At 37.5% G+C, this 13354-nt stretch overlaps 1 protein-coding gene across 3 annotated transcripts; it reads right to left on the reverse strand.

Moving 5' to 3' along the window:
• Positions 1-397: 397 nt before the first annotated feature.
• LOC133663247 (leucine-rich repeat-containing protein 3-like) lies at positions 398-13123 on the reverse strand. 3 transcript variants are annotated; one of them, XM_062067580.1, is made up of 2 exons: positions 12899-13123; positions 398-6745 (listed from the first exon to the last, which is right to left on the reverse strand). In XM_062067580.1, the coding sequence occupies exon 2, from the start codon at positions 6482-6484 to the stop codon at positions 5675-5677; it is 810 nt and encodes a 269-aa protein (XP_061923564.1). In that variant the 5' UTR covers positions 6485-6745; positions 12899-13123; the 3' UTR covers positions 398-5674. The 3 variants fall into 3 exon arrangements, with proteins under 3 accessions (XP_061923564.1, XP_061923563.1, XP_061923565.1); XM_062067579.1 differs by lacking the exon at positions 12899-13123 and adding an exon at positions 10309-10801; XM_062067581.1 differs by lacking the exon at positions 12899-13123 and adding an exon at positions 10586-10605.
• Positions 13124-13354: the final 231 nt, after the last annotated feature.

A 13354-nucleotide genomic window follows, 5' to 3' on the forward strand; every position in this document is an offset into this window, starting at 1 on the left:
AATAATCAAAATAAGTATGGTGCCAGTATGCTGTTTTTTCCCCCAATAAAATACTGGATAGGATAGAAATGTAGTTTGTCTCTTTTATCCGATCATTAATCGATTAATCGAAGTAAAAATCGACAGATTAATCGATTATCAAATTAATCGTTAGTTGCAAACCTTATATATATATATATATATATATATATATATATATATATATATATATATATATATATATATATATATCAGATATATATATATATACATATATCAGATATATATATACATATATCAGATATATATATATATATATATATATATATATATATATATATATATATATATATATATATATATATATATATATATATATATATATATATATATATATATATATACAGCCCGGCCCCCGGCCAAATTGTTTTAACCCAATGCGGCCCCCCGAGTCAAAAAGTTTGGGGACCCCTGGTTTAGACGTTGCTGTAAGTTTGCCACCGTTGCCACGTCGTCCCTCGTTTATCGCTGTTAATCAATTACGAGCGCAATAAATGGATTTCCAGGAAATAGGAATCATGAATTATAAATCAAATATTTTAATAGCTAGAGCATAAAACACTGTTTAATACTTTCTAAATACATTTTTTAGTGTTATGAGAGGCCCTTTGACATGAAATAACATCCATATAGTCACCTTTATACTCTTTCAATACAGTAATGCTGCCTGAGGCTGAGCCTATTAGTGGACACAATTCTGACTGATTTGGTCTCCTCTAGTTGCCAACACTATTGTAGTATTGATATGTTTATTCAGTCATTATTATGTTTGAAAATGCATGAAACTGAAGTCGCAATATTTTCAGCGCAATGTGGTAGAGGACGACTGCACTACGATCAACTACAGTACCTTTCTGTGTAAACACAGGCATTGGCTATTTTTCTAAAAGTTAGGGAAACATTATAGTACAAATATTTACTGGAAGTGATATATTTCAGGTAAAATTGGCCACATTGTTATATGTCATACAAATTAATCTAGGAATAAGCTTACAGGACTTAAAAAACTAAACAAATGATGCTAATTTGGCAGATATTGTGTATTTTTTTGTGTCACTAACAACAGATCAGTAGCTTAATAGCAATTGTCCTACCACCTCAAAAGCACCGTTATTTTGAAGATGTATTGATTGATTGATTGCTTGAAACTTTTATTAGTAGATTGCACAGTACAGTACATATTCCGTACAATTGACCACTAAATGGTAACACCCGAATAAGTTTTTCAACTTGTTTAAGTCGTGGTCCACGTAAATCAATTCATGGTAAGGGTAACTACATCGGTAGTAACGTGAATCCATCTTCCTCACAGAGGTACACCAAATTTGATGGTCTGAAATGTAACATAATGTGGTGTTTCCATAACAACAAAATACAATCGGGTGTTCCATCTAAATGTATACCGGTCAAACACAAGACTAGAATTGCAGCTGTTACAACAATGCTACATTAAAAGTCAAATCTACACCTTGAGTGAACTGTACAGGTGTCATGAGTGGATACTCTGCATTTTCCGGACTATCGAGCACACCGGTATATAAGCCGCACCCGCTAAATTTTAGAAGAAAAATATATTTTTCCATATACAGGATATTAGCCACATCGGACTATAAACCGCAGATACATACGTTGTGAATGAGTTATTTACACATAATGTTTACTTACTTATTTTACGATCACACATGAGACGGCTAAGCAAGTATGAATTGTTTCGATATATTGTAAAACAATGAAGAATCATTTCGAGCAGAAAGGCTATGGACGGTTTTACTTCTGGTTCAATGCATCAAAACAGGAAGTACATTTTCAACACCTGCAGTGAGCGAACTTGTCCAAAACATGGCGCCATAGCACAAATAATAACACCTTTTCAGTGTCTTTGTTTGTGTTCAATGAAAACTACTGAACACAAGACATTATGGCCGTTAGCAAAGACAAATCTATGAATTAGCCACTCCGTTTTATAAGCCACGGGGTACAAAACGTATGAAAAAAAACAGCGGCTTATAGTCTGGAATGTATGGTAGATCTTTATTTTGGATTCTATTTTCAGATATTTCTTGTATTACTGCGGTTGAGGGAAACTGCGGTGTGCAGCTGTGAATGATTTGTAATTATTTAAAATGGGGGCAGCACTAGTCAATTAATTTTTAATTAGTACAGCTCCTTGAGATGCAGCATTTAATTTTCATTTAGATGACGCTGATTTATTGTGTTCCACAGTGTTTGGACACTCTTCCAATTTGTGGATATTTTAACATATTCCTTGTCTAGCTGTGAGTTTTAGAGCTTTCCTTGTTGTAGTCCTGATCTATTACGCCTTGCTAGTTGCTACTGCCACTCCCGGACCACAGGCTATCTCTGGTATTCTATCACCCAAGTCCTCAAGTCTTCGGTTTGTTCTGTGATTATAACACAGCGCTTAACGCAGGGCTATTCAACTGGCAGCCCGGGGGCCAAATCCGGCCCAGGAATGACACCAATCTGGCCCCCGAGTTCAGTTCAAAACTTGGGAGACAAACGTGTTTGCAGCAAATTCTGAAAAACATGAGTGCTCCTGTTGTACGGAGGAACTTGGACCACTGTAAACACATTGGCAGATCCTTACATTGACAGTTTAACCTTGCTAGCAAACATAGAAGACTGGGGTCCAAACTTACATAACTGAGGCGTGCCTGAAGACACCCCTTTAAGTCCTCTTCTTTTTGGTAGTTTAGTTTTTTTCATAATTCCATTGATGTGACTAAGGTTTTGCTGTGTCTTGTGTACTTCAGATTCAGTCAGTAGTAATTTGTTCTACTAATTTAGTTTTACAAGTGGTGTTCCTCAAGGTTCCATTTTAGGTCCTCTTTTCTTCATCATTTGAGCTATTTAACTAGTGGCCTGCCTGTTCAGTTCAAAAAGTTTGTAAGAAACTCACATTTTAACAGCAGATTCCTAAAAACACTGCAGTGCTTTCATAGAGGTGATCTTTGCCAAACTTTTTGGCAGAAGGTCGTTAAAAACAGCAGAGCGCACCTGTAACTCTGACAAAATAAATAAACCAAAATCAAATGTCTATTGTAGAGGACAATGTTTCTTCGGAATACACAAATTAGGACTAAATGGGTCCTTAGTTTTCTGCAAATGTGGCTAAGAAATCAATGAAGTAGAACAACCCTGGCCTAGCGTATTTGTCCGACTGTAGCTTTTCTTTCTGTTTCTCTATTAGTCGTTCTTGTGATAAATTACTACACGGTGCTTACACTATTTATTATCCCCCGCTTGCTCCGTCATCCTTTATTAGTTTGAACTTTCAACATCCCTTTGTTATTTCATACTTTGTGTTTTGGACCGTGCCACCTGGCACACAATAATTCAAACACTTTTTTTTAGTAGTACACGCTGCCATGTTTCTGTATCCTGGGGTAACCCTAAAATAAGCTCATAGTCTAACTTGTCACTGTGCTGAAAATTGACAATTACACACATTAACAGGGGAATAGCAACCCTAAAACCTATTTACTTTGGAAGAAACAACACCAAAAAGATGTTGTAGTCAATGGTTCGACTCGAATAGGCCAGCTCCATCTAGTGGTAAGCCAAAAAAATAACTTAATTGTTTAATAATTTTTTAAAGGCCTACTGAAACCCACTACTACCGACCACGCAGTCTGATAGTTTATATATCAATGATGAAATCTTAACATTGCAACACATGCCAATACGGCCGGGTTAGATTAGTAAAGTGCAATTTTAAATTTCCCGCAAAATATTCTGCTGAAAATGTCTCGTATGATGACGTTTGCGCGTGACGTCACGGATTGTAGCGGACATATTGGGACAGCATTGTGGCCAGCTATTAAGTCGTCTGTTTTCATCGCAAAATTCCACAGTATTCTGGACATCTGTGTGGGTGAATCTTTTGCAATTTGTTTAATGAACAATGAAGACAGCAAAGAAGAAAGCTGTAGGTGGGATCGGTGTATTAGCGGCTGGCTACAGCAACACAACCAGGAGGACTTTGAGTTGGATAGCAGACGCGCTACCGTGAGTAGGCAGCTTTGGCTTCCAAACATTTGATCGCTTGCCTGTCCGTGCGTACCGCTATGTGCATGTCACGTACGTAACTTTGGGGAAATATATGTGCTGTATGAACTTTACGGAGGTGAACAGTACTTTGGGCTGTGGGATTGAGTGTGTTGTGCGGGTGTTTGAGTTGTATTGGTGGGTTATATGGACGGGAGGGGGGAGGTGTTTGTTATGCGGATTAATTTGTGGCATATTAAATATAAGCCTGGTTGTGTTGTGGCTAATAGAGTATATATATGTCTTGTGTTTATTTACTGTTTTAGTCATTCCCAGCTGAATATCAGGTCCCACCCGCCTCTCACAGCATCTTCCCTATCTGAATCGCTTCCACTGCCCTCTAGTCCTTCACTCTCACTTTCCTCATCCACAAATCTTTCATCCTCGCTCAAATTAATGGGGTAATCATCGCTTTCTCGGTCCGAATCGCTCTCGCTGCTGCTGGCCATGATTGTAAACAATGTGCAGATGTGAGGCGCTCCACAACCTGTGACGTCACGCTACTTCCGGTACAGGCAATGCTTTTTTATCAGCGACCAAAAGTTGCGAACTTTATCGTCAATGTTCTCTACTAAATCCTTTCAGCAAAAATATGGCAATATCGCGAAATTATCAATTATGACACATAGAATGGACCTGCTGTCCCCGTTTAAATAACAAAATTTCATTTCAGTAGGCCTTTAAACACAGTGTTACTGTTTAAACTGTGTGTACCGTTAAACATACTTGTTGAATAAAACCTCTGCCTTGTTTTAAATTAACATTTAGGCCTACGACGCTACGGTACTTTATTGTTGGTCATTATGGTGGTACTTGGAAAGCCAAGTGTTTTCTGAGGTGTTACTTAGCGAAAATGGTTTGGGAACCACTGTAATAGGCTATATAACACAATGCGGGCATTATTTTATTATGTGATATGTGTTCTGCCATAGCATGCAATACAGAATCATTAAATTGTTGCTTCGGGGGATGCGACCTGCTGTTGTGAGATGTATTAATGTCACTGATGTGTATTAATTTTATTCCTGTTGGAGTCACTGTCAGTTACCATTACAAGGTCTCCTTCTTAGAGTATTTGATGGATTAGGGGTGTGGTGGAAAATAAATTGACAATTCATTTTGTAACAACTGTCAGATATGACAGACATAGACATAATAGTGTCTTATGCAGACTCTTATTTTTTTTCTACCTTAAATGGTCAAAAAGACTCGAGTGTACTGATGGAAGACGCCTAAGGAGTGCTACACTTTGTGACAGTCACACAGCCTTGTAGTTTGTGTGCTTTAGTAATTTCAGCCCAGTGGGAGAAAAATGTATCATCTCCAATAGCTATAATGTTACTTCAAAATGTCCACACATTTGCCAAAAGAACATTTTTCTATGTCAGAAATTTGAGCTTTGCCAATTATGTAAGATTGAACAAAACCATTACAATTAGCAATTGACTTAATAAACAACAATATTGGATAAAGTAAGTACCTCACCTTTTTTTTTTTTTACAAAAGTAAATAAAAAAATACTCACATATTTCAAGACAAAGACACAATTGAGTAATGGGTGGCCCTGCTAGAGAACAGTGCTGATGGTGTCAAAATCCTTGGTCATCTGAGAGCTACTGGGCAATGATTTGAGATACTCGAGGTGCCTCCTGGCGTCCTCTTGGTTGTGTCTCACATAGTAGATGACATATCCAATCACCATGGTGAACCATCCAAACATGGTGACGAACATTGCAATATCTGTCGTCTTGTGATGAAAGTTACAGAAATTAATTCCCGAGTCCAGAACTTGGATTACGGATCTGCCAGCGTATTCCTCCTGTACGGCTGTGTGACAGACCACGTCGTTCACCGACTCTGGGTCCAGCCTCAGTTCCCGCAGAACCTCCTGTAGTACACACTCACAGTGCCACGGGTTATTTGACAGATTGATTTTGGCTTTGAGACGGTCAAACGCCTCTTTCGGGACACTGTGGATACGATTGTTGGCAAGATCCAGAACAAGGAGGCTGTCTGTGACACCCTGGAATGCTGCAACGTCCACAGTCTCGATGTCATTATTAGACAGATCCAGCTCCTGAAGGTAGTTTAGTTCTTTGAAGGCATGGTTGGGTATTTTGGTAATGCGATTGGATGTTAAAATTAGAGCTACAGTATCACTTGGTAGGTCTGATGGGATCTTCTCCAAGTTCTGAGACATACACTGGACCACAGTCATGCCACTCTTTTCTGTACAGTGACAGCCGGTGGGACAAGCAGATGCACTTGCAAAAACTATTCCAAAGAGCAAGCCCCATAAGGCTTTCAAGGATGGGAAACGATCACATGTATGAGATTTCCTAGGCATATCAGATACCTCCTGCATATTCATTAGCATTTTATCTCAGAAGTCCACCGAGGTCTAAGCGCCCGTACTTTCAACTGATTTTACAATTCATTGCTGATCAACATAATCATTATCTTGCAAACTGCATTTCCACAATCCTTTGGGTTTGACTTGAGGTATTCCTTCTTAACATTGTCATATAAAGAGCCCATCCAGGAATGAAGGTGATGCAGAATCTTCAAACGGGAATCTGTAATTTCATAGATCCAGCAAGTAAGGGTGGAGGCCAAGCAATGCTGGAATCATATCTTGCTGAAAAAAACCCAAAAAAAAACAGTGTTACTCAAAGGCAAAATATGTACATAATCATCCCGTTCTTAAGTGCAGCATGAATTTGAAATAATATCTACAATGCAGGGATAATCACATTTAATGAACGCAAATGCTCACGTCTTTGTATTTACCCTTTTAACCACAGCTCAGTAAAAGCTATTTTTGCAGGGCTTACAAAATTCATGATGTGATTATAACCATTTCATCTGAGCAAATTTCATAAAGGATCAGTCACAGGTACGGGTCATTGGCAGTCCCCCCCCCTTTTTTTATTCAATTACCAAAACCATTATGGTGTTGTGTCTCGTGTACTATCACAACACCACAAAATTACACCGTAATGCAAGAGCTCGGCAGCGCATATCAATATCGGAATCAAAACATCCTCCGGTTCAAACAAAGACCACCATCATATTCCGAGGACGGCTTCAAAACATCCTCCGGTTCAAACAAAGACCACCATCATATTCCGAGGACGGCTGATGCTTTTTCTGAGACTCGTGACCAAAAATAGCAGTGGATTCTGAAATAGGTCCATCCGTCCATAGGTCATCACGTTAGGTATGTGCACCCTCTGGTGGGCTTAATTAATCCAACAATGAACCCCTTGCTGTGTTTGGAGTTTATACACACCACCTGCTGGTAGGGATGATACTTGAAACCGATTTTCCCAGTTGTTTGATAAGAAAAGAACCGAGTCCTCGGACTCGAATCCCTTTTTGAGATCCGGTACCCGTTATCGAGACCACTATAGTAAAGAAAAGAGTTGGTTCTTTATTCGAATCCCTGGGAACAAATCCCGTCCCGATCAGAAATGCTCCGTGAGACATCACAAGAAATGACGTCACGTAGCTCAGTCATTAAGCGCAGATAGTGAAAGAAGGAAAAACAATGGACGGGAAAAAGCGCTCCAAGGTGTAATAAAGTTCAAAACAAAAGGTATAATCCAATGAATAACTTTACTGAGAGATTTGAGCAGGGTACAAACACATGACGAACACTTTTACGACCAACCGGAAACATAGCAACCAGGCTAGCAACGCACCTCCTTTACGGCAGCTGTCGCAACTTCTTAAAGCAACCGCAGCACATACATATATATACTGTACAACATATATGACATCTCCCTTTTTTAACTTTTGTTTTTCTTTCCTTGTAAACAAAACAAAATCACACTATATGTGTTGTCTGTCTAATTATAAATAATGCAGACGAAGCGTGTTGGCCGAGTTCCTGACGTTTACTTTCACAGCGTGCTCATAACCTCATTCTTAACTGCCGGGTGGCGACATGCAACAACACTTCTCGGGGCTACCGCACATGCTCGTCACTCCAGTTGCATGCTGGGTAGTGTAGTTGTTATATTCCCTAGCTCATAACATCACATCTTTCCACCTATGAAGAAATAATGTTAACTCACTAAAGTGTATTTCTTTTTTTAGCTTTAACTTTTCATTTTTTAGCATTGTAACCACATTTGCAAACAACTTTTCTCCTCATAGAATTTTCTTTCAATAAAGAAATTACGTGCAAAAATGTCAAAGCATCATAACAAACAGTTATCTCAACACTATTATTTTATTTTTATTTTTTTAAACAACTCGTAAAAACCAAGAGTTCTTAACAACCCTCAATCAGCCTCTTAGGTGGCTGAACATATCTCTTAGGTCTAGACCAGGGGTGTCCAAACTTTTTCCACTGAGGGCCGCACACGAAAAAATTAAAGCATGTGGGGGCCATTTTGATATTTTTCATTTTCAAACCATAACAAAATATATACATTTTTTTATTTATTTTACCTTTAGGGGTCCCGGGGACCAAAAAGGGTCTCAGTCATTAAAATATAAAAAAAAAGTCAGATTATTATTTTTTTTAAATCATTTAACGCTTACAGTAAATCTCTATATCAACTTCAAGTTGATATAAAGTAATACAAATTAAAAAAAATGTTTTATGGCTTTTCTGTCAAAAACAACTTAGTTTTTTTATAGTAAAACTGAACTATGCAGTATTTAGTAATTAGAGCCCTAAAAGATCAATAATGCAGGACACCATTGATTTTAATTATTTCATATTTTTGAGTAATCACAGGGAAAAGATAAATAAAAAATCACTAAATATATTTGCGATCCAAAAGGTGCCCCACTCATAAAGTGATACATTTTTATTAGGTTTTTCTTTTACTTTCAACACTTAAGTTACGAGATCAACTTCAGATATATCTGTCGATTTTATGCTGGAACTATTATTTTGTTTGTTTTTTATGCGCTTTTGTCAAAGAAAACGTTGATGTTTTTATATGGCTACTACACAATATATGCAATATTTACCACATAAAACATTTTAAAGTGAAATATTTGAAGTAACTGGAGCCCTGATAATAATTCATTATAACATGGATTTTTTTGTCATTATTTTTTTTTTTTGAGCAATGGCAAAAAAAGAAAAATGAAGAAAGACAAAAGAAAAAAAAACAGCCTGCATGGCAGCCTGCATGGCAGCTTTTGTGTCAACGTTGCAACTTTTTCTCGTTAGATTTCACCTCATTCCACTTTTTTTAATTTTATTTTTTATTTTTACAATAGTATTTCCAGAATGTGTGGCGGGCAGGTAAACAATTAGCTGCGGGCCGCAAATGGCCCCCAGGCCGCACTTTGGACACGCCTGGTCTAGACAGTCTCTCAACAGCAGGTGACGCGGACACTGCTGTCAGTCCTTGGTCAGCAAGGTCAGGCTCCGTGTCAGCAAGTTCTGCAGGTCCAGCTGAGTCCTGTTGAGCCTTTTCCTGAGTAATAGCTGTAGTTAGTATGTTCCAATAGCAGCAGAAGTGCACTTTTTGAAGAGCTGTATTATTTTCAGTTTTGTGCCCAAGGGACTGATTTTATTTAACACTATATTATTATTTATACACCTATAGTGATCACAGAGACAGGTTGTTTTTGTGTTACTGTATATATTTGTTTTTCTGAAAAATCCCACTTAATATACTTTGGGTAACAACAGTCAATATTTATTTATTTTAGGGGTGTAACAGTTAATATTTATTTATTTATCAGATTTTATTTTTTTCTTATACAATAAAAGTGAGCTTTTGTTAAACCAGTGGTTCTTAACCTTGTTTGAGGTACCGAACCCCATTAGTTTCATATGCACATTCACCGAACCCTTCTTTAGTGAAAAATAACATGTTTTTTTTTTCAAATTCAAGACAAAGTTATATGTTTTTGGTAACACTTTAGTATGGGGAACATATTCTAAGTAACAAAGACTTAATTTGGAGTTATTTGGTTAGGGTTAGAGGGTTAGGGTTATTATAAGGCTATGCCGAATAAGGCATTAATAAGTACTTAATAATGACTAGTTAAGAGTCAATATGTTACTAATTTGCATGTTAATAGGCAACTAATTAATGGTGAGTATGTTCCCCATACTAAAGTGTTACCATGTTTTTTTACTGGTGCACAAAATGAACCGTGCATGAACATCACCTTGTTCAAAGAACAAAACCAACACAGTGCACAAACTCACAACAAATTACACACCTGCAAATCAGTGTGACTTCTGCTGTTGCCGTATCCATAATACGCCGATAGGGAGAAGTTTTTATTTACACGATGAGTCGGGTGTGTCTTGACCTCCGCCGAAGAACCCAGGTTAAGATCCAATGTGTTAAACCAAATATTATGTGTTTTTTTCCACATACAACAACCTATCTGGACTCGATAAGAAAATCGATAAGGAATCGGTTCGATAAAAGGATTCGATAATAGGCTCAAACTCGATAATTTCTTATCAAACATCATCCCTACTTACTGGTACCTTTAAGAGTCTCATCTTTGTCCATGTCTGGCCAGGGTTGAATAGCCTATGCCAACACACACACACGACACATAAACTCAAATGAAATAAGCCTCTGAAGACAAACACATAAAGTTAAACACCCTACAGCAGGGGTGTCCACACTTTTTCCACTGAGGGCCGCATTCTGAAAAATCAAAGCTAGCGGGGACCATTTTGATATTTTTTATTTTAAAAACCAATACAATATATGTATAAAAAATATACATTCAGGCCTCCACTCAGGCTTGATCCTGGGGACCCCAAAGGGTTTTGGTCAAAAAAATATTAAAAATGTGTCATTATTCAGTATTATTATTTTTATTATTATTCAAGTTTTAAATCTCTAGATCGGTTTTAAAGATTTAAGTTGTATGCTCTTGTTGTCAAAGAAAACCCTGTTTTTTTTATGGAAAAAATACAAAATATGCAATATTTTCACACAATAACATTTTTAAGTGGAATATTTGAGATTATATAATAATTGGAGCCTTAAAAAGGTCAATAACTCTTAACAACATTGATTTTAATTCATTATTATTTTTTTGAGCAATGACACTTAAAAACAAATCACACTAAAATTATTGGGGATCCAAATAATTATAGTGTTAAAAAATAAATTCTATTTTTTTTTTTTACTGTTTACTTTTAACACAATAATCTCGAGATCAACTTCAGATCTATCCGTCAATTATACGTTTTATTGTTGTTTATGTTTTTCGTTTAAAAAAAACAGCTCAGTTTTTTATATGGCAAACACAAAATATGCAACATTTTCCCCAAACATATCTCAAATGTGACGTAATTGGAGCCTTCAATAGGTCAATAATTCATAATGACATTGATTTTGATTCATTATTATTTTTTAAAGAAAGAAACAGCCTGCATGGAAACTTTGTGTTATTAGAGTAAACATTGCAACATTTTCTTGTTACATTTCACCTGTTTGCTGGTTTATACCACATATCATGTTTTTAATTTTTTTCAATCGTATTTTTAAAATGTGCCGTGGGGCCGTTAAAAAATTACCTGCGGGCCACCTCTGCCCTACAGGCAGGGCCGGCCCGTGGCATAGGCCGTATAGGCAAATGCTAAGGGCGCCGTCCATCAGGGGGCGCCACGCCAGTGCCACAAATGTTGGAGGAAAAAAAAACAACAAAAAAAACTATTATTTCCAAATACATAAAATAATCCCACGTTAATTAAAATGCAAAGTAAAGCCTATTTAATAGAAATATTATTTGTTACAACATTACGCCCCCCTCCCCCGGCACGGTGTGCCCCCTCCCTTCCCGCATCATGACTATTTTTGGACGTCACCACATAAAAAAATCAACACAAGATGTCAAAACGGCCAAAACTGTCAGGTGCCCAGGGAAGAAAAAAGAGAAAAGAAGAGGAGAAACGAGAAAAAGACAGAGGTAGCAGGTAGGTAACGTTAGCCTACATGCAATTATTTGTCTGTTACAGAATGTGATAGTAACCTGGCTTTTTAGCATTAAGCTAATGTTACATGATTCGGCAATTGCTAATCAATAAATAGCTAGTTCTGTTTTAACGTCGGGTTAATATGGTGGAGGGGGCTAAATTGTTATGGAAAATAATAATGTAACGTTAGGTAATTACAGTACTCCCTGGTGTACAGTAATTTGTAAGTCATTCTAGTTAATGCAATATTAAAATGCACAAATAGAGAACTCTGTAGGATCCCCTTTTTTTGTAATATAGTTGTTAAAGTCATACTGGTTTGATATCTTGTTTTGTGCAGTGCCTTATTCATATTGTATTTTTAATTTATTTTATGCAACTTGTTGACACGTTTTATTTTGTGTTTATGTATGTAAAAAAATTGTATTTCATATATTCATTTGTTATTTTTTGTATTCGTTTATTTATCTTATTTTTTATCTTGTTAACTATTCTGATTGTTAATTTGCTTTCTTTAAGTAAAAAAAAAGGTCAAAGACAAAGCTATTTGGTTTCTTGTGAGTATATACACTTCACTGCCGATGTGGGGGGGCGCCACCTAAAATCTTGCCTAGGGCGCCAGATTGGTTAGGGCCGGGCCTGCCCTACAGGGATGGAACATCATTAAATCAAGCATTTAATGTTGTGACTGCTTGATACCACGTTTCATATGGACAACATGGTATTATCTTTACATTGTAACGTTACACAGTGTTTAATCATATCACATACACATCAATGCACTTACCATAAGTTACCCCTTCTTTTTAAATGGATTTAAAACGTTCTTTACGTCCACATTTTACGTATAAAAAGGAGTTTTCCTACCAGAGTGGCCATGATTTATCACGTTAACAGACTTGTCCGAGTAGAAGGTAGTTCCCACGCGTGGTCCCGCGTCGCTTTCAAAAACAGGCGGAGAAGTTATGGCACATAAAAGAGAAGAAAGATGTCTTGCCGTGGGAACTTGACACGGCTGGCTGGTGAGGAGGAAGATGCCGGCGAAGGAGCGCCGCCGCCTTTTGGACGCCTCACACGCATCTCTGACCGGGTAGCCTCGCACTGGGCGGCAAAGGGAGCAGCGTGGCAGCCAGGGGTGGGAGGGGCGACGCGGATATCGATAGGAGCGATACCGAACGCAGTTTCGGTATCGGGTCAATACGAGCGCGGTGGGGTCGATATTTATGCTAAATTGCACATGTGTACAGCTCTGGTAATGGGTACATTCGCACCCACCTGCACAAATGTACTTCAAAATGTAACAATCAAAATAAATATGCCTTT

The sequence above is a fragment of the Entelurus aequoreus genome, linkage group LG13, assembly GCF_033978785.1.
Source record: "Entelurus aequoreus isolate RoL-2023_Sb linkage group LG13, RoL_Eaeq_v1.1, whole genome shotgun sequence".
NCBI lineage: Eukaryota > Metazoa > Chordata > Actinopteri > Syngnathiformes > Syngnathidae > Entelurus > Entelurus aequoreus.

Bases quoted from the DNA above. Each gene is read 5' to 3' on its own strand.
- LOC133663247 (XM_062067580.1), bottom strand. From the start codon at position 6,484: ATGCTAATGAATATGCAGGAGGTATCTGATATGCCTAGGAAATCTCAT.